Here is a 21,575-nt window from a genome sequence, read left to right on the forward strand (position 1 = left end):
TTTCATTAAATTTTCCTCATGTGAACCCTTTTGAATATGATGTCTGTGTCTGCCTTGATCCTGACGTACACCAAATGTCTAATAATTGAATTGTGACTCTAAAAAAGAGTACCAGACTATCAACCATCTTTCAGTTTTACTATAGCTGGAGATGTTTATAAAATACAAATCTGAATATACACTTCTGTTTTAAAACTTCAGTGGCTTCCATCTATACCCCTTTCATCACACCCCACTTTAAATTGCAGCCAGACAAAACTAATTTCAGTTCCCTCTGCAAAACGGTCTCTCTTCCTCTGAGCTTCTGCATGCACAGAATAGAAATATAGCTGTCCACCCCCATTCTCATCACTCAAGCCTCAGCTCAAATGCCACTTACCCAGAAAGCCTTTCATAAACCTACTTAACCTAGATAAATGGTGTTATATTCTCCCACAGAAATCTCTATTTGTATAATCGATAGCACTCAATTTTATATTGTACTGCAATTGTCTGCTTACTTATCTGTGTCTTCCAATAGATCATAAGATCTAGGGCTGGGACGGCAGCTCAGGTCTATAAGAACTATTAAGGTGCTTGGCACAGAACAGGCACTCAATAAATATTGAATTATTCCTGAATATCTCCTGCAGCTATAGTTTTCTCTTTTTATTCACTGACAAAAGTCATGAAAAATATTTTTCTAGCCACCCACCACTCATTATTACTACCTTTCATTCACTACCTAAGCCATTTCATTCTTTCTTTGCCACTATCATTTAGCAAGATTTCTCTTGCTGAGACCACTAATAACCTAGATTATCAATTCTGTAGCTTCCTTCCAAATCCCCTGCACTTGCTCATTAGCACTTTTTTGAAACCAGCTTCTCTGCCCACTCATAGATCATATTTTGTTCACTTCTCGTTCTTTCCCTCTCTCCCTCCTCTTTCTGACTTGCTTGCATGTTTTCTTCCACACATTTCTATGCCTGTGTGTCTTGTTCATTTACATCCAGTACCCAGCACAGTGTCTGGCACACAGTAAGTCTTAGTAACTAAGAATGTTAAATGGTTGAATTCTCTCTTGGCTTCAAAGGCCATTTCTTGACCATCTCTCCATCTACCGTCTCTCTGACAGCTCATTCTTGGGAATCTTCAAAACTGCTTCTTCCTTCAACTATCCATTAAATATTCTTCAGAGCAACTCATTTTATCTGCCTTTTGAGCTCCATCCATCAACGAATACCACAATTCCCAAGCGCATATTTTCAATCTTAGCAACAGACAACAGCTAAGGCTCCGATCTTCCTTTTCCTGCCTTCTCCTGCGCTGCCCTGTCCCGTCCCTGGAGCTCTCTCCCTGCCCCAAGCATTTTAGATAGACTCACTGTCTCCTCCATTTCAACTTGCCCTGCTTCTGTTTCCCAGTTGTCCAAACTACATTCCTCAAGCTTCATCCGGTACCAAATCTTTCCAACTAAAACCTGCTTCTGGTTTTTTATTTCTCCTCTTTCCTTCACCTGCAACACCTTTCCCCATGTTGTCCCAAATTCTACATATTCTTTGAAATCCAGAAAATTGGTTCGCTTTAATTCATTGCCTACTCTTCTGTGTTCTGCTTAGCTTGATGTTACGTGGTTTTTGTTTTGTTTTTTGTTATGATAAAGCAAAAAAATATCTTCTTCACTAGATGGCAAAATTCTTACAGGCAATTATTATTTGTTGATCACTGGTTCTACTCTGGCTAGTGATCAACATTTTAGGCAGTTAATATATACTTTTATACGAATAAATGAGTGAGAATCTTTTCAATTGTCTTTTCAAAAATTAGTGCAAGAGACTCCTTTGAGTTAAAAAGACCAGACTTTAACAAGACAAACGGGCCTATGGCACATGCCTGTAGACCCAGCTGCCTGAGAGGCTAAAGCCTGAGAATCACAAGTTTGAGGCCAGCCTGGAAAATTTAATAAGACTTTGTCTCAAAGCAAAAGTGCAAGGTTGGCCTCTGGGGTGTAGCTCTTTTGGCAAACGCATGCATGAGCCCTGGGTTCAATCCCCAGTACTTGCAAAGTGAACAAATAAAACATGAACATTATGAAACTAAGTCATACACATTGAACAGTAGATCGTGCATATGCCTACAGAAAGCAAGTAACTGCTATTCATCTAGGGAGATTTTTTTTTTAAAGCCTGCCCTGCAAATTTTGCATTTAAGCGTTTCAGTTCTTTATATAGACAAGTTATTAAAAGGGAAGATATTTTTACTTTGCTCTGTGCTCTATTATCTTTTATCCTGGGTGACAAAGATTAGAAAGGGTGTCAACATGAGACACTGCCTGAGCAGTGCCTTGCATAGGCACTCGGTTGGCCCTCAGCACTTTAATTCCTTTCTTTTTTTTCTATCTTACTTTCATTTTACATTTGAAGTCTCATGAATTTAGTAAAGGAAATTCTAGTTCTGGGATCTGTTTGACCCAAACAACCTAGTACAACCCGTTTGCATTGTTAAACCAAAATCCAGGGAAAGAAATCACTAGAAAGGGGAGGAGAGAGGCGGTGCAAGAAAGCTGAAAGGAAAGGCTCAGAGGAAGCTGCTGAAGGAAGCTTTTTTCGCCGCGTTTGTCTTTTTTTAACCCGAGAGGCGTGACTCGTTGCTAACCGCCGCTGTGCGTTAGTTTCCCCAGCCAGACGCCCTCCCGCCCCCAGTTGCCCCGCCCTCCCGTGACTCCCGCTTCCGCCCCGCGGTACACTGCCGACTGCGGCAGCTGGGGGCGCCCCGCGCCGAGCCGCCGGGGCCGCCACGGTTCTCTCCGCTTCCCCGTTCTCCGCTCGCAGACGGGAGGCGGCGGCGGCGACGAGCGCGCACCGAGAGGGCGCCCACTCCGCGGTCGAGCTGCAGAGCGACCGCTCCCCGCGTGCGGCCGGGGTCCGCGCCGCCGCCGCCGCGCCCCAGCCCGGGCTGCTGCGAGAGGCGACGGCAGCGGCCCCGGCCCCGCTCCCGGCCACAGCCCCGGCCCCGGCCGGCCCGCGGCGCCCCCCGGCCGCACCCCCGCGCGGAGCTCGCGGCCCGGACCATGGGGCTGGGCGGATCCGGGGCTCGGCCGAGCTGAGGCGGCGGCGCCCGCCCGCGCTGTCCGCTCGCCGGCGCCTGGCTCTCACGATGATGAAGAAGAAGAAGTTTAAGTTTAAGGTGGACTTCGAGCTCGAGGAGCTCTCCTCGGTGCCCTTCGTCAATGGGGTCCTCTTCTGCAAGATGCGGCTGCTGGACGGCGGCAGCTTCACCGCGGAGTCGTCCAGGTACCGCGCGCCGCCCCTCCCGAGCTGCTGCGCCCTCGCCGGGCTCGTGGGCTGGGCAGCGCCCCTCGCGTCGGCCCCTTTGCAGCAGCGCGCCCAGCCCCGGAGCTTGTCGTCCTCAGGGACCCCTGTAGGGTCAGTCGGTCAGGAGTGCATTGATCTGCACAAAGTGCTTGGCAGATGGGTTCGTCAGGGCTGCCCGCGGCTCTAGCGCTGGTGACTTCCAGATGGTTCCTGCTGCTTGCTCTTTCCACCCAATTTCCCCGGAATGGTAGCAGTGGCCATGGTGGAGAGGATGCATCTGGTTTCCCATAAGACATCCTCATATATGTGAGATATAAAGTGGAACCTGAGCTTTTGTTAAAGACAGAAATAACCCCAACCGCTCGAATAGAGCGCCCACACTGAACCATCTGTGCGTGGCGTAACTCCCTCTGCGCCTGGCTTAGGCGCCCAGGATGGGGCTGGGCTGGCCTGGTCAGCTTGACTTGAGCCCGATGTTCTAGCAGATGAGGCTCACTCAGTCTGTGCCATGAGAGAGCTCTGTCTCCAGCTAGGGGCTCTTACTGAATTAACCTCTTGACGTGGCCACTAATGGGTCTCAGTGTGGAGGACTTAGAACGACAGAAGGTGCCCACGCCTTGCCCTCATTTCGAATTCAGCCCTAGGTACTCTCCAGGAAGAAACCTTGGCAGGTTACAGAACGCCGCCAGGTGTGATCCGTGTTGAGCAATTGCAGGGCTATTCCCAGGTTGACAGATTTGCCCTAATGTGATTTTCTTGTCAAGAAAATAGAAAATTTAAAGAATTGTTTTTAATGAACTTTTGAGTTCATCAGACTAAAGAAAAAGATTAATAGTTCTTATTTTGCTTTTCTCTATATATACTGATCACTGACTGTGTTTTTGTGCTAAAAATATTCTGATTTCTTTTTATCTGTCATCCCACTAATAAAGGAAATAGTGTCAATGGGTTGGTTGGGCCCATCAATATCAGTAGGCCATAAAATTGCCCACCGAGGCCCTACAGAAAGCTATAGAAGCCGGAAAATGTCTTGTTGGCTAGTATTAGGCACTATTCTTGAAATTTTTAAAGAAAAAGTCTATTCAGGGTAATTTTAAAAGTTAAACTGATGACCAATCTATAGATATTTAGGTAATCTCATGCAATCATTTTAACACACATGTAAGAAAACAAATGATGTGAAGTAATGCTGTGCTTAAGATCTTGAAAAGCGTAAATCAATTCTGAATGTCACTTGGTAAGAGAAGGTGACTGAACTACCTGAGGGTTAGACTGTTAGTTGTTACAGGGCCATACTCCCCACCTGAAGCAGTTAGACCAGGGCTCCCGACCCAGTGGTGACACCTGGTGGTTAGGACACTTGTCTGCTCTGCACTCCTTTTCGCTGACCCAGCCTACTTCCCACATGTCAGTTACTCAGCCATTTCAGGCAATCATTTATTCAGCAAACATATCCACTGGGCCTTTTAAATATACTCTTTTATTTAATTCTCATAGCATGGGATAGGGAATCCACATTTTGGGGCAAATAAATTGAGGCATTGGAAGCATCACTAACTTTCCCAGCTGATATGTATAGTGCCATGGTTCTGATACAGATCTAACTTCAAACAAGATGATTCCAGATAAAGGAAAAATGTGCGCTATGGTGAAAGGCTTCTGAATAGGCAACTTCCTAAGGGTTTTAAGGTACAAGGGATATAACTTGATCTGTGGTCTTCAAAGACTAGGAAGTGAAAAAGTTAAACTTACCCCTTTCTCTTACAATTAAAATCTGGCTTTAATCAAGGCAAAAGAGGTTAAGAATGGTGCTTTGTATCGCCAGGCAAACAAAAGGGTGCTGAGGTTTGAGGGAAATGATTCATAGTAAGGACCATGTGCCTTTGAAATGGGATAGAGAGTAAGTGTAAAGCCCAGAGCAAGGGTCTGGTGTATTAGCCAGCTTTTTGTCACTATTGAAAAAATACCTGCGCTTAAAGTAGGAAAGATTTTCATAGGGTTATCAAAACATGATGAACGTATAAATTTTAAAACTTAGTACAGTAAAAAACACAGACACACAATGCCACTAATCCCCCTCAAAATACTCCCTTTTGCATTGAACACACTTACCCCACCATTTTGGTTACTTTCTGATGCAGTTATGGAAGTCCTCTTTCTTGAGTGTCTTACAAGATGTGACCAAAAGTATGATCAAGGCAGCTGCTGAGTGCCATCCAGCACAAAGACAGGCATCATAAAAATATGGTGTGTTCTCATCCACCATATTCACCAGATCTGGCAACATGCAACTTTTGGCTGTTCCCCAAAGTAAAAATGACCGTAAAAGGTAAACATTCTGAATTGAATCAGGGTACCAGGGTAGCCACAGCAGTGTAACTAAAGACAATCACAAAAGGATTTCCGGAAAGTGACAAAAATGATGATATACTGTTCGAAGCAAAAAGAAATATTTTGAGTGGTATTAGTGGAATGCACCTTTTACTGTGATGATTTTTTTAAATTTAAACATTCGTTTTTGATCATACCGCATATTTTGGCTCATAGTTTTGGAGGTTTCAGTCTAAGGCTGAACATCATTCCTTGGGCCTGACACAAGGCTGAACATCATGCCAGAGAATGTGTGGTGGAGCAGAACTGTTCATGTAACGGCCAACAGCAGAGAAAGCAGGAGTGTCCAGGAACAAAATGTCGCCTTCAGTGGCATCCCCCAAGTGACACTCTTTCAGCCAGGCCTCACCTCCTAAGTTTCCATCATCTCCCAATTGTACCCCAGATGGGGACCAAACGTTCAGCACAAAAGCCTTTGGGAGTCCTTCCAAATCCAAATGATAACAAATCGCTCTGAGTCTAAATCCTAATCCCACCATGGTAAAATTGCATAGGGTACTTAGGCTTTTAAAGCTAAAACCTGTAAAATTGAAACATTCACAGGCATATGGTATTGCTTTGAGGATCTAGAAGGATGTTGTACTTGAATCACTTAACAGTGCTTTGGCACCCAGATAGTATTTAAGGAGAAGAGACAAAAAAAATTGGTTCAACAATAGCTGTTTGCTTTAGATGTTATGTTTAATTCTTTTAACTTGACAAAGTACAAAAATGTTGATTTAAGAAAGATACAATACCCCATTTTACAAGGAAAAAAGAAGAAAAAAGAAAACCTAGAATAGCAAAAGGAAGTGAATTATTTCAAAATTGCACAACTGTTAACTAGTGAATACCTACCCTGGCAGCATATCTCTGTTAGATTTGAATTCTTATCAAAATTACTGTAGGAAACTCTTAAATCAGAGATAGTCAAACTGTAACATGTCTCCCATGAAAATATGAAATGAATTACATGTAAAAAAATTAGCAAAATAGGCTCAAGAAAGCCTTTTATTTACCAGCTTGCCCTTGGCTTCTGTCTGGAAACCTGGATGGTGAAATGTTCTATGTATGACATGAAACTTTACCAAAGTGACAGATGGCTCACTATGCCTATGTTGCAGTGTGGTTCATGCCAAACACCTTCTGAGAGTGTGTCTAGGTGACCAGTCATAATAAAAAAGCACAAAGTCTCTGAAAGGTTTCCCTAGTAGATGGTGTCACAATTTGATGCTAGAGAAATTGTGTACTGATTCTGTTTTATGTTCAACTGCTGTAGTAATCCGAGCCATGAGTACAACTATGTGTTGAATCCTATGAGTCCTTCTTGAGGATCAGTAAACACAAGGGTGATCTTAGGAACCCCCATACATGAACTTATATAAAATAATATAAAGTAATATTTGTTTTGTTAGAAAAAAGTCTTAGAAACATGTAGAAAATTGCACAGATACACACGCGCGCGCGTGCTTTGTATAGAGTATGCTTTGTATAAAAACTAAAAAAGCACGTGGTTCACTGTTCACCAAACATCGAGCATTTGCCATGTATTTCTGTCAGGTGCTATAATTACAGCAAATGTAAGGGCCCACAAGGGCAGTATCTTTACTTAATTGAAGTAGATCATAGGTGTATAATTGTTTGACAGTAGGAGACAGTATGAATTACTGGCTAATGGGCAGGTCTGACACTGTGTAAGTGTTGAAATTTTAAAGGAAAAGAGTTTATTTACAGCCATAAAGGTTACTGAAAACCATATTAGCATTTCGGTTGAGCACACTGAAAGAATGCATTTGCATTGACAAGAAGGCAAAGTGGGAGGACGGCTTGAGCAAGACATTAATAGAGTTGGTGCTAGATCAGCGTGATTGCAGAGTCCACTTTGAACAGAAGCAGAAGATAAGATTAGAAAAGGGCTTTGAATGCCTTTAGAAAGAGTTTGCTTTCCATTGTTCATTAGGTAAAATTTAATCTAAGGTTTTTGAACTGAGTTGTAATGTAATTAAAATGATATTTAAGATGATTTTCAGGCTGATGCTATTTGGACTCAAGTGGTAATAGATTAAAGATGGAGAGACAAATTAGGAGAGTATTAAAATAACCGAGGCCGGAACTAACGAGAAACTTAACTCAGGTTTCTCATGTTAATAGACCGATGTGCTGTGGTCAGTGTCTTGATGTCACAACAGTAGTTAGAATGTCAAGAAAATTTTTGGTTTGGTTTTGTTTAAGGGAAATTTTGCATATGGTAATAGAGGCTATGAAGAGTTTTAAGTTGTGTGCTTAACATACCACATTTAAGTTGACAGCCTGGTAAGTGGTTGGAGACACATTTATGGTGGTGTGTGGCTTTTTTTACATTCTCATCTGTTGAAACCATACATCTTGCTTATTTTGCATTTAGAATTTCCTTAGACCATTTTGCCCTTGTACAGATTATTAGTTAAAATTAAGTTTAGAGGAATCCAGCTTTTCCTGAGTTTTGTCCAATGAAGAGGTAAGAAAATTAATGAAAACTGAAAGATGCTTATTGGTAATAAATTATGACCTCACGTACCGTATGACATTTGAGAAATACATTGTACAATTAAGAGAGGTCTACACTGAAGTAATATTACCTAATAGAGATTTTGGGATGCCTTTGGAGAGATGGAATCTTGAAGTTAAATCTTTTTAGGGGTCTTCCGTTGTAAAGCAGTCAAATCATTTTTTGAGAATTATTGAGATTGTTAAGATGGATTTGATTCTGGTCTGCTTAAATGCAGAGACTTTTTTTTTTTTTGGTTCCAGGGATTGAACTCACAACCTTGTGCTTGCCAGGCAGGCACTTAAGCCACTGAGCTAAACCCCCAGCTACTGGTCTGCTTAAGTAAATATTAAGAAGAAATTTCTCCTACATATTTTGAGATTTTTCAGTTTGCCCTTTGTTCATCTTTTTTTCCCCTTGTACTCATAGGGAAAATAGTTTTCTGAGTTTCACATGAACTTCTGGCAAAAACACATGTGAATTTAGGGAGTGTCCAGGAAACTAATGAGCACATCTGTTTATTGGATATTTTTTACTTTGTAAACAAGCTAAGAGGATTTCTTTCCTTTTTCTTTCTTTTTTTTTTCCTGGCTGGAGAACATCTCTATGTTTTTAAGATTTTAATTCACTGCACTTTGTATCCTCCTTTTTAGTAAATTTTTCCTTATTGCAAAAGTAATATAGAGTCTTATAGAAAAAATAAAAGTTCAAAAAGAACAAAAACTGACCATACATGCTCCATCCTAAGATAATTATTTTTACTAATACTTTAGTATATTACCTATTAGCTTCTGTTGATCCCCACATATGTAGATACACATGTACCCACAGTCTTCACGGATCTTTTTTTAAACCAGAATGAGATCATACATTGACACATTTTTCATTTAATGAATTTTCTGTATCACTAAATATTCAATTACAAAATATTTCAAATAGATGCATATCATTTTGTTGCATTAATTTTCATGATTTATTGCACAAAGCTCCTTTTGAAGTAATTTTTATTCTTCATTTTTAAGTAATACTTATAAATACACTATAAAAAGCATACTTATTGCCGAATTTGGAGCACATCCATTATTATTTAGGATTAACACTTAGACAATAATTATTGAATTATGCATGCAGCTTTTAAGATCTTTGTTGTATTAGACTGATTTTTTAGATGAAAAAATCACAAATTAGAGAATATAAATGTTTTTTGACCCAATAGTACAGAATTCTTTTTTTTTTTTTTTGTACTGGGAATCTAACTCACAACTGCATGCTTGCCGCTTAGCTAAATCCTCAGCCCAGAATTCTTTATACCTTGTATACAGCAATCCACTTCTGGATATTTATCCAAAGGAAATAAAATCAGTATATGGGAAAGATATCTGCATTTACATGTTCGTTGAAGCATGATTCACAAAAGCCAAGATATTGAAACAACCGTCCATAAGCTGATGAATGGATTTTTAGAAGTGTGGTATATCAAAGAGAACACTATTCAATCTTTTAAAAAGTGTGTGTGTGGGCGGGGGGGGGGGAATTCTGTTATTTGTAACCAGGTGAATGAACCTGGAGAACATTATAGTGCATGAGATAAACCAAGCACAGAAAGACAAATACTGCACAGTCTCACTTACACCTGGAATGTGGAAAAGGCAAACTCGCTGAAGCAGAAAATAGAGTGGTGCTTGCCAGCTGCTGAGGACCAGAGGGATAAAGAACTGTTTGGTCAAAAGAAACAAAGTTTCTGTTGGATAAATTCCAGAGATCCATTGTGCATCATAATGATTATAGTTAATGTATTATTCATTGGTTAATTGCTGAGATTAGATCATAAATGTTCTAACAGCAAAAAATAAGTATGCAAGTAGATGAATACATTAATTAGCCTAATGTGACCATTTCACATTAAAACTATGCTGTACACTAGAAAATATATATGTATGTGTTAGCTTTCCATCACTGTGACTGAATACCTGAGAAAAACAATGCATTTGGGTTTTTTTGGTTGGGTTGTTTTTTTGTTTTTGTTTTTTGTACCAGGGATCAAACTTGTGACCTCATGCTTGCCAGGCAGGCGCTTATGCTGCTGAGCTAAATCCCCAGCCCCAAGAAAAACAATTTAAAGAAGGAAAGAGTTGAGCCAGGTGTGGTGCACATGTGCCTGTATACCCAACAGTTGGGAACCCGAGACAGGAGGATCACAGGTTCAAGGCCAGCTGAGGTGACTTAGTGGAGCCCTGTTTCAAAATTTAAAAAACATAAAAAGGGCTGGCGTGTTGCTCAGTGATTGAGTACTTACCTAGCATGTGCAAGGCCCTGGATTTCATCTTGGTACTGAAAAAAAAAAGCAAAGATTTGTTTTGGCTCATTGTTTCAAAGGTTGAAGCAGTCAGTGTTTGGCTAGCTCTGTTGTTTCTGGCCCTGAAGTCAGGCAGAGCATCATGGTGGAAGGGAGTGGCAGGGGAAAGCTCTTCACCCCAGAGAGCCAGGAAGCAGAGAAAGATGGAAAGAGCCTATAGCAAAGAGACTAGCTGTAGGCCTCAGTGTTCTTCCCTGATGTGATCCACGCTTCAACTAGGCTTCATCTCCTGTTTTACCACTTCATCTAACTAATAATGAATCCATTGGTAAAGTTAGAGCCTTCTGACTCAATTACTTGCCAAAAGCCCGTCAGTGAAACTTTTAATGGATCCCAGCCATAACAATATACAATGTTTATTTGTCAATTATGCATTATAGAGATAAATATTTTAAAATAATGAGCCAGATGTGATGACACACACATGTATCCCAGGTACTTGGGAAGCCAAAGGTTGGGAGGATCCATTTGAATTCATGAATTTGAGACCCACCTGGGCCACATAGCAAGCCCATGTGCCAAAACAAAACAGATTCTTCATACCCTGGCCAGAAATGGGATCAACAGCTGGGCATGGTAGTGCACAACAGTAATCCTTGCACTAGGGGAGCTGAGACAGGAGGATCACCATGAGTTTGAGGCCAGCCTAGGCTACATAGTGAGTTCAAGGCTAGCCTGAACTGTATAGCAAGGCCCTGTCTCAAAAAACCAAAAAAAGAAAAAAAAGAAATAAGATCAATTATAAATTCATTTCATTACAAAAGCTGTAAATCTAGTACCTAAGATTTATTTTAAGTACTTTCCCAGCCTTTGTATTAATCTTTAAGATAATCTTATCAGGAAATGCTATTATTGCGTCATTACTATCACTGGTATCATTATCATTGTTATTGCTGTAATTATGCTTATTTTCTACCGGAGGAAATAGAAACACAAAGAGACGTGGAAAGTCAGCTAGGAAGAGCTGAGTGAGGACATATGCTGTCTCCATGGGACACTTTTAATATCAGTCTCTGTGGCTTCTCAGATTTTGTATTGTCTGCTTTTTCAATTTTATGTCTTAGAAAAATAATAGATAAGTACATATAGTATGGCTTTTCTCCAGTCATATGGAGACTATTCCAAGAGAGGTTAACAGACGAGGCCCCTTACAGTTGCCTCAAGATAAGCATACAGGAAAGGTAACAAACACAATGTTTTGTATCTTGTAAAAATATCATTAATGTCATTTTATGCTAATAGTTAAGATTCACTTTCATATCACTAAGCCTTGCACAGCAGGCATTCTATAAATATTTATTGAAAAACATGCACATATTTGGGGTGAGGATCTGTTGTTCATTTGCTGAGAATGATAAATACATAGAAATTCCCAAATTAGATACCTGTGGAAGTCAGATGGAAAAGTACAGAGTCTGCCAAAAAAGATGCGTGCACGCTTCAGGAAAAGAAAACAGTAGTGACAAGATGTGGAGGTATGATGTCTGACTGAGGAACATAAGTTAACTTATATTAATTTTATATGTATTAAAATATTTATATAATTTTCCTTACCTGAATTGTGTACACATTTTTTGGCAGACTCTGCATAGGCTGTACTATAGACATAGCTTATAGCCACTTGTTTCCCTCTAATCCTTTACTATGCATTCTCTGTCTTTATTATGTTGCTTATATGATAAATAAATGAAAAAAATTGCCCACTGTCTCTCTATGATTCCTCACATTCAATGTTTATAGTTTTTATTTCTACCAGAAATTTCACAGCAAATTTGTCCTTCTAATTATGACCTTTATGAGCCAGGTGTGATGGTGCATACCTGTAAGCCCAGCACTTGGGAGGCCAAGGCAGGAGGGTCATTGTGCGTGTGAGGTCAGCCTGACTACATAGCGGGTCAAAGGCCAGCTTGAAGTATACATAGTGAGATCCTGTCTCAAAAAAAATGTACCTTTATGAAAAATTATTATACAGTATAAAAACTGCAGTAATAAGAAAAGGAGGAAATGTTTAGCCTGTTTTTTTCTTTATGAAAGGGGAGCAGCCAGGAAAAGTATCACGGAACAGAACTCCTTAGCAAAGTTTTTTGGGTTTTTTTAAGTCTAGCTGGAGTAGGACACAATGACAATGTGAAGCAGCATAGTACATTGAGAATACCGGGGGTAGAGGTGTGTTATTGCTGCTGGATAAGCAGAAGAAGAGGAAATGGTCACTTCTAGGACTTTAGACTTGTGTCCATCGTGTATCTAGAGAGCCTGAAGCAGGGGAGTAACTTACATGAGGCAATAAGTTGGCTCCAGGCTGGAGTTGAAGAGAATTCTCAGCTTACACACACCTTTAGCTTTCTCAGGAACGATAAGAAAGATTAAGTAAATTACTATAATGATAAAGATCAGAGAAGCTTCCACGAGGAATGGAAAAGAAGCTAACTAAGGACAAGTTCAAAAGCCCTAAGATTTTAAAATATTAGTGTCAGCAATATGCATGTTCATGTAGATCTCTCCACCAGTGTTTATAGGTTGTGTGTAGGAGAACATGTGTGCTAGGATTGATCAGGTTTAGATGTTTATAGGTGGATAGAAAGCTTAAGGAAGTAAAGGAATTATGAATGTTGGTTTAAAAAAATTAAGTGGGGGGGCCAGGGATTTACCTCAGTGGCATAAGCACCTGCCTGGCAAGCGCAAGGTCTTAAGTTCAATCCCTGGTACAAAAAAAATTTTTTTAAAGAAAGAAAGAAAAAAAGAGGGGAAAGAAAATAATTTAAGGACTTAGTTATAAGGTCCAAGTTTCTTAAGGAAAGAAACCAAGCTAGAAAGCTAAAGCAGGGAAATATAGAATGATCAAAGGATGAAGTCCTCAGAAATGATGTCAAAAAAAGTCATGTGGAAGAAATGATGGTGTGGTGCTTGATTGAGCTGGGGTAGGGGGAGGTATTGTGCTCAGAGTGCAGGATATCAAGCTCAAGATTCCTTCATTAGAGCAGTGTAGAGAGTTGGTAGGGTCCAGGATGTCAGCATTACTGAAATGGTGTTTAGACTGAAGTAGGGCAAAGAATTCTGATCCTTCTATGTTAGGTTATTTGTCTGTGTTAAAGTAGCCAGGGTGATTACAGGTATTAGGGTGAAGGGAGAGAGTAGAAAACAGATAGCTTGCTGTGGCAACTAGAACACGACATAAACGGCCTGTGCCTCAAGCTTGTGAGCCTGAAGCTGACTGCTACTTATCTGCAGGTGGCAAGGAGGAATAAGGAAAGTGCCCATGCTGTGGAAGATGGGAATGCAAAACAAACATAGCTACATGCAGAGTCACAATACCAGCAGTGTCCTCATGAGATAGCCGGCTTTCAGTTAGTCAGTGAGTGGAGTTATGGGAAGTTGCAAATAGGCAAATTTGTTTACACATAGAACAAGTGTTTCAGGTAATAGCAGAATTAGTTCAAAGACAACAGCAATAGGAGAATGAATCAGTGAGGTAGTGTTACTCACCTTTTTTCTCTTGTTTTAGTGCATGTTATGCAGATAATGAGTTTTATTTGGTTATGCTTGTACGCACATATATATTTTGATTATTTTCATCCCCCATTACCTGCCTTGCCCTTCCTTTCTCTTCCCTAATAGTCTCTCCTCTGCTTTCGTGAGGTCTCTTGATTGTTTTTGTTTTAGATTACATATATTTAGGCAGACAGGTGATATTTGTCTTTCTACATCTGGCTTATTTCACTTAAAATGAGGATGCCCAATTTCATGTGTTTTCCTGCAAGTGACATGATTTCTTTCTTCTGTATGACTGATAATCCAGTGTGTTTATATAAACATATTCTTTATCCAGTCATCAGTTGATAAGAACCTAGGCTTTTCCATAGCTTGGCTTTTATGAATTGCACTGCCTAAACATTTTATCCACCCTTTTTTAAAGGCTGATATTGCACAGGATTTATGTGGCAAGGAAGGAAACTATTAGTATTCTACTTTATAAATTAATAAATTAAGACAAAGAAGATTAGTTACCCATGGTCACACTAAAAATAAGTGATAGAGATTTAAAACCCAAGATTTCTACCTGCTAGTCCAAGACTTTTTCATTATTTTATGTGGCTTCTTCATTATATTAACAGACAAACAGTTTGAATTTCCTATCGAGAGGTCTAAGCTTAAAACTGTTGTGCAGCCCTTAAGAAAACTGCAGTAACTTTTGCCTATAACTGGACAGGGACAGGGAAAATCTTCATATGTGTTAGGGATGAGAATGCTGTTTATATTCAAATTGTTTTAGGCCAAGAGTGAAAACACAACACTTGGGAGGGGAGAGAATATTTACAAATCATATATCTCATAAAGGAATAAAGAATTCCGTCAACTCAACAACAACGAAACAACCCTATGAAAAAAGGAGCAGAGATTAAAAATAGAAATTCACCAAAAAAGTTGTACACATGGACAAAAAGCACAAGAAAAGATGTGTAACATGAGTTATCAATTGGAGAATACAAATCAAAGCCACAGCCAGCAGCTACCTCACATTTATTAAATAGAATGGCTATTTCACAAGTTTTTTAATAAAGAGAATAAGTGTCAGGACATGATAAAATTGGAATCTTTTTGGATTGTTAAGGGACTATAAAGTGTTATAGAAAATAGTACGGCAGTTTCTCAAAAATCTCAAAATTGACTGGGTGTGATGGTGCATAACTGTAATCTCAGTGCTCAAAGCTGAGATTGGAGGATTGCTGCGAGTTTGAGGCCAGCCTGAGCTACAAAGTGAGTTCAAGGCCAGCCCCAACTGCAAAGTGAAACCCTGTCTCAAAAAAAAAATCTTAGTTGCCGAGGATTTTGTTCAGCTTCAGAGTGCCTGCTTGGCAAGTGCAAGATCCTGAGTTCAATCCCCGTACAAAAAAAAAAAAAAATCTTAATATAATCTAGCGATTCCACTTGTAGGTATATAGAAGAATTGAAAAGCAGGAAATTAACCAGATGTTTGTACACCCATGCTTATATCAATATTTACAATAGACATATCAACATTTTCAAGTGTTGCAACCTAAGTATCCATCAAATGATAAATAGATAAACAAAATGTGTTAAGTACAAGCAGTAGTATTACTCAATCTTGGAAAGAAATGCTGACACGTACACATGATGAACTTTGAGGACATTAATGTAAAGTGAAACAGGCCAGTCACAGAAGGACAAATATGCTGTTTGATTCTACTTAGGTGTCTACTTAGGTAAGCCTGCGTAGTCGGATTCATAGAGACAGAAGGATAGAGTGATGGTGCCAGAGGGTGGGAGATGGGAGGTTGTTTAATGGGTACAGATTTTGGTTTTTCTAGAGACATAGTGCATAACAATGTATATGTGCTTAATATCCCTTAATAAGCTTAAAAATGGTGAAGAGGGTGAATGTTTTGTTATATATTAAACACAATTTTCAAAAATAGATAAATATTTTAGCCCAATCTCAAAGTTTTTATTAGGCCAAGCTAATTATTTATGTCAGAATATTCAAGTAAAGTAGGTAAATGTTAAAAAGAAAGTTTTCTCCTTTTAGCCTTCATAATTTAGGAACATTTTGCTATGAATTTTTTGCAATAGCATTAATAAGTACAATCAGTTAATTCTACCAAGTAATATGTCTAGGAAAATATAGACATAAAGCTTATGCAGTAATTGTTTTACAGTTTTGTGAGAGTCTGTTTGTCATAGAATAACTATTAAACATCTGAGGTACTACCAGTCTGCTTTTCAAAGAGGCTAGAAAGTGCTTTCTTGAGATGGCTTTGGGTTGGCTAGATCCTAATTGACAGAATCCTGCAGAGTGAAGACTTAAATACAAGGTCATGGCAAAATGTATGAAGTTCATTTCCAGGATTGTAATAGTACCAGAAGAGAACATGGATGATCCATGGAGGACCCTAAGCAGAATCCTCGCCGTGGATGGCCTCGTTGAGGACAGTGATATTTTAAGAAACCTTGCCATCTGTGAAAGTAAGAAAGTTGCAAAATCTGCTGATGGGTCTAAAACATGAAAATGGCTCAAAGGATCAAGTTCTTGATGCAAAAGAATCAGGCAGATCTCTAGCAGGGCTGTCGAAGCTTGCAGATAAGAGGTCCATGTTAACCATGTTGTTTATACAAACTCTTTTGTTTCTCCAGCCCAATTTTCTGTCATCTTTTTGCCCCCACCCAGGCCCCACCTCTCTATGCAACTGGAAGCCGCAGAACACTGAGCTACATCCCCAGCCACTGTATTGTATTGTTTTGCTTTATATTGTATGAATGAATGAATGACAGGGTCTCTCTAACTTGTCCAGGCAGGCCTTGAATTTGCAGCCCTCCTGTATCAGCTTCCTACATAGCTGGAATTGTAGATGTGTGCCATCATCCCCAGCTTCTACCTTTTTCTTAAAATAAACTATGTAAATTTGAAATAAGCATATATGCAAGAAGGCTTTCATATATAGAAACAATCCCTTTAGTCAACAGTGGACCTCTTTATTATTAAATGAAAGAGAAACAATCCAGAAGTAGTCAAGGAGTACAGTGGTGGTTCCAGGGAATAGGGGAAGGAGCCCTGGAGTTACTATTTGATGGAAACAGTTTCAGTCCACCAAGATGAAAATGTTCTGATAGTGGATAATGATGAGAGTTGCACCAAAAATATGAATGGACTTAATGCCACTTACTGTACTGTGTACTTCATTGGTTAAAATACAAATTTTATGAGTATTTGCTATACTAAGTAACTTTTTTAAAGCCAAAAAAATGCTTTCTTGATGAAGATTCAGTATCAATGAACCACTTTTTAAAATGAACTTTAACAGTAAACAAAGTCAAAATATTATTAGAGCTAAAATGTCTAAGCCGTCATTCCTCTCTACTGGTCACAGCTTACTAATCCTTCGAAGTTTAGCTCACATACCAGCTCTTCTAATGAGTCTTCCCTAATTTCTCGGCCAGAGTTAATAGCTCCATACCCTTTTTTGAACGTGAAAAGATGGGTAGGACTTAACTAGTAAGGGCAACCAGTTACCAAATGACTGAGCAGTTCTCCTGATATACCCAGGAGTAATGAAAAGATGTCTACACACACGTGCATGTACACACACACACACACACACAAACTTGTACCTGGGTTTTCATAGCATCATTGTTCATAATAGCCAAAATGTTCAAACAGCCCTAGTGGCTTCAACTGCTGAATAGACGAATAAATGTGATGCATCTTAGAGTGAAATATTATCTGGTAGTAAAAAGAAATGAAACACTGGTACACACTATAGGTGAAACTTAAAAACATCATGCTAAGAAACTGGTCACAAAGATCACATATTTTATGACTCAGTGTATGTACAATGTCTAGAATCTAAAGAGTAGATTAATGATTGGTTGCTTGGGGCTGAGGGGTTGGAAGGAAATGGAGAGTGGCTGTTAATGGGTACCAGGGTTCTTTAGGAAGTAATGAAAATGTTCAAGAATTGTGATGCTTCATATACTGAGTGTTCTTAAAGTCACTGAATTCTTTAAATGGATATAATATGTGATATGTGAATTATGGCTCAAGAAAGCTGTTTTTTAAAGTATTTTCTGAAGAATTCTATTAAGTCAGTCAATTCCTGGGACAAGTTTATTCTTTTATTTAACAAATATCTGTTGACTACTAAGTGCTAATTACTATTCCATGAAATTAAACTATTTCTGTTATTTTTCATTTTAGAATCAGATTTTACATATCTAACTTTTGTTAAGAATTCTTAATTTGGGAGGCAGTTTAGCCAAAAGCAAGCGTTCGCACATGTAGTTTTAGCTAGTCTAGTGAGTTTTACATGTATTATTCCTATCAATAATATTCATTACAGATTGGGTAAAAGGCATGCCGCTTTACAAGGTTTATGGTACAGAAGTCTTCAGAATGCAAATGTCCTGCTTGCTTTTTATCCCACCCCCCTCCCCGGCAATATTGGGGACTGAACTCTGGCCTTGGCACAGAGCTACAGCCCTAATCCTTTTTTCAATTTTTTTAAAATTTTGAGACAGATTGTTGCTACATTGCCCAGGCTGAGCTCAAACTTGCCATCTTCCCACCTCAGCCTCTTGGAGTGCTGAGATTAGAGGCCTGGACCAGAGGTGGGCAGAACCATGACGGTGTATAGTTCAGTGAATGTAGTGACCAGGGAGTCAGCAGAGCACAGAATGCTGGGCGACTGACTACATTGAAGGACAAAAAAATTGGAAAGATACCCTGGGGGCTGGATTTTTCTTAGATTCTATCAAAAGAAGGTTGGAGTTTTTCCTTTGGCAGTATGACCTTGAACTCATTTTTTCTGATTCTAAAAGTATAACAATATCAATATAGAAAATTCGGAAAGTACATAAAGTTAAAGGGAAGGCAGCTGGGCACTGTGGCACATGCCTGTAGTCCCAGCACTTGGAGCCTGAGGCAAGAGGATTGCTGAGTTGAAGCCCAACCTGGGCTACATAAGTGAGTTCAAAACCAACCTGAACTACACAGTGAGACTGCATCTCAAAAAATGTTTAAAGGAAAAAGGAAAAAAAGTCACTCATCCATGCTAATCACTGTTGACGTTTTGAAACAGAACTTTCTAGTTTTCTTCCCATTCATTTTTTTATACAGTTGAAACCAAATTGCATGCAGTTTTTATCTTGATTTTTTGAGGCACTGTACTATGAGCATTTTCTATGTTATTACATCACTTAGTACATGTTGTTTAATATTGCCGCGTGTAATATTCTTTCATGGTTGGAATATGAATTAAATAGTATGTCTTGTTTTGGATGTTCCTATTGATAATTACATCCGAACATAAGATGCAAACATGGTATATGATAGAGTAGGAGAAGAAAAGCATAAAGAACAAAATGTGGATAGAATCTTGGTAGAAAGAGACCAATGCATGCAACTGTATCCTAGGAACAAACTGAGCAGAGCTGTAGAAAAGGCATTCATTGTACCAGTGCTGAGACAAGGGCTGGTGTAAGAGCTGCTGGCTTTCTTTCCAGGTTTTTGTTTTGTTTCATTTGTTTGGTTTTTGGTTTTGTGGTGCATTTTTGCAATTATAACAGTCACATTCCTCATGGGAAGTTGGGACCTGTATATAACAAATCTTAATTCTCTTTTCATTTCCTCCCCCTCTCCTCCTTCTCTCCATCTCTTACTCCCTTTCTCATTGGTAAAAGATCTGCCTACCTACTCCCTATTACTTATCTCTTCTGTTACTCTTTATTTGTATTTTTAGTTTCTCATATAAGAAAAATTGTGTGATATTTAAGCTTGTGTGCCTGATTTAACTTCACATTGTGATCTCAGGATGCATCCATTTTTGTGTAAGTTACTGAAGTCTATCTTTTATGACAAAGTAGTACTCCATTATGTATAAATACATTTTCTTTATCCATTTATCAGTTGTAGGCATATAGGCCACTTCCAAGATTTAGCTGTTATGAATTGTGCTGCTGTCTTTGTGGACAGTCAGCGAGTCTTTGATGCACATTGACAGACAGTTCATTGATTCCTAGGAAAAAACAGCTTCTAAGGGATGAGGGAGTTAAGCAGGTGAGGGCACAGCAGAAGTACGGAGTGAAACTGTTTTGGAGGAGGTTTCCCCACGGAGAGGAGAAAAGCAGAATTAGGAAAAGGAGGGAAGTGAGAACAAACTGAAGTTTTATTTATTTATTTTTGAGATAGAGACTGAAATATGATTACAGATTGAGGCAAAAGGAAATGCTATCAAATACTATCAAAGAAAATACTACAAAGAAACTTGTGTCTTTTTGTTTTAAAACTTGATTACTTGTTGTTTCATTGTGATCACTTTTTCATGCCTATATCTTATAATATGAATAACTACTTTGAAGGTAACAGTACATGATATGTTAACCATTGTTAATCTACTACTGTTTCATTTTGAAATTCTGTATCATTGTTTTTACTCTTTTTTTCATTTTAAAATTAAAAAAAGAACCCGATTACTGGTTTCAGAAGAAGTTATCAGGCTTTTCTTTATCAGTTGTATTTCCAAGCATTGTATCTTAGGATCTTGCTTATGGGAAGACAACTTTATCTTAAGGAAATGAAAAACTCCCATAATATTGATTTTGGACTTCTCATGTTTGCTTTCTTTCTAGTGTGTTATCACTAGCAAAGCATTACAATAGACTTACTTAGTGATATTTTCTTTCTAGTTAAAATTGTATGTAAGACTGAGTAGTACTCCATTGTTTACATAAAATTGTATCTATCTTATTGTTCACAGGAATTGGCAACTACGCATCACTAGTGATGTCTGGAAATTCTATGTACAAGGAAGAAATTGTTGTAGCCCCAAGAAAATATGTAGAAAAGATTGTTCATAGTGCTTGCCGAGGAAGATAATTGGTTCCAAAATTTTGGCTTAGGCTAAATTAATAAAGCAATTATAAATTATATTTACACTTTCTATTAGTGGAAAGATAAATTCAGTCATCAGACCAATAAAACAAATAATAAGACTCTGTAATTATATATAATTGAAAACTGTGAACTGTCATATTATTGAAATGGAAGGCTTCCTGAAGCAACCAGGAACTCAGTAACTATTAACACTTACCATGTCCTCCTTTGAGAAACTAAATTAGTACCAGCTGGTAATAATTCAAAATGAATTTGAGAGGTATTTGTGTTAAAGTAATTCATGTAAAACCCATCTGCCCCATAACTTCCTGATGGTACCATATTGCTTTCAGACTAAATCACCTCATCATTCAAACTAATTAAGATGGTGCTTTAAATATTTACTGCAATTTCTCTTAATTCACCTATCCTGCTCCTTCTGAGTTTCCTGCTATATAACAAGTGGTGCGAGGCCATGCAGTGCAAGCTGATGCATAAACATGAAGCATATCGGTACAGACTAGTCAGCATCACATTACACAGCACATCTGAGCCACTTGGTGACTGTCCCGGCGTGGATGCTCAGTTCAGTCCTTACATATGCGACCCCCTGGAGTCTCTTCCTTCACTGGCACATATTGT

At 39.0% G+C, this 21,575-nt stretch overlaps 1 protein-coding gene across 1 annotated transcript in view; it reads left to right on the forward strand.

The window, feature by feature from the left end:
* The first annotated feature begins 2,997 nt into the window (after positions 1 to 2,997).
* Eeig2 (EEIG family member 2) overlaps positions 2,998 to 21,575 on the forward strand; it is a 61,681-nt gene continuing 43,103 nt past the window's right edge. The window contains exon 1 of the mRNA XM_003479187.4: positions 2,998 to 3,275. Within this exon, the coding sequence (XP_003479235.1) occupies positions 3,139 to 3,275 (137 nt within the window). The 5' untranslated portion in view covers positions 2,998 to 3,138. The remainder of the gene's footprint in view (positions 3,276 to 21,575) is intronic.

The sequence above is a fragment of the Cavia porcellus genome, unplaced genomic scaffold, assembly GCF_034190915.1.
Source record: "Cavia porcellus strain 051 isolate PalLab524CR breed Dunkin Hartley unplaced genomic scaffold, mCavPor4.1 scaffold_1, whole genome shotgun sequence".
Lineage (NCBI taxonomy): Eukaryota > Metazoa > Chordata > Mammalia > Rodentia > Caviidae > Cavia > Cavia porcellus.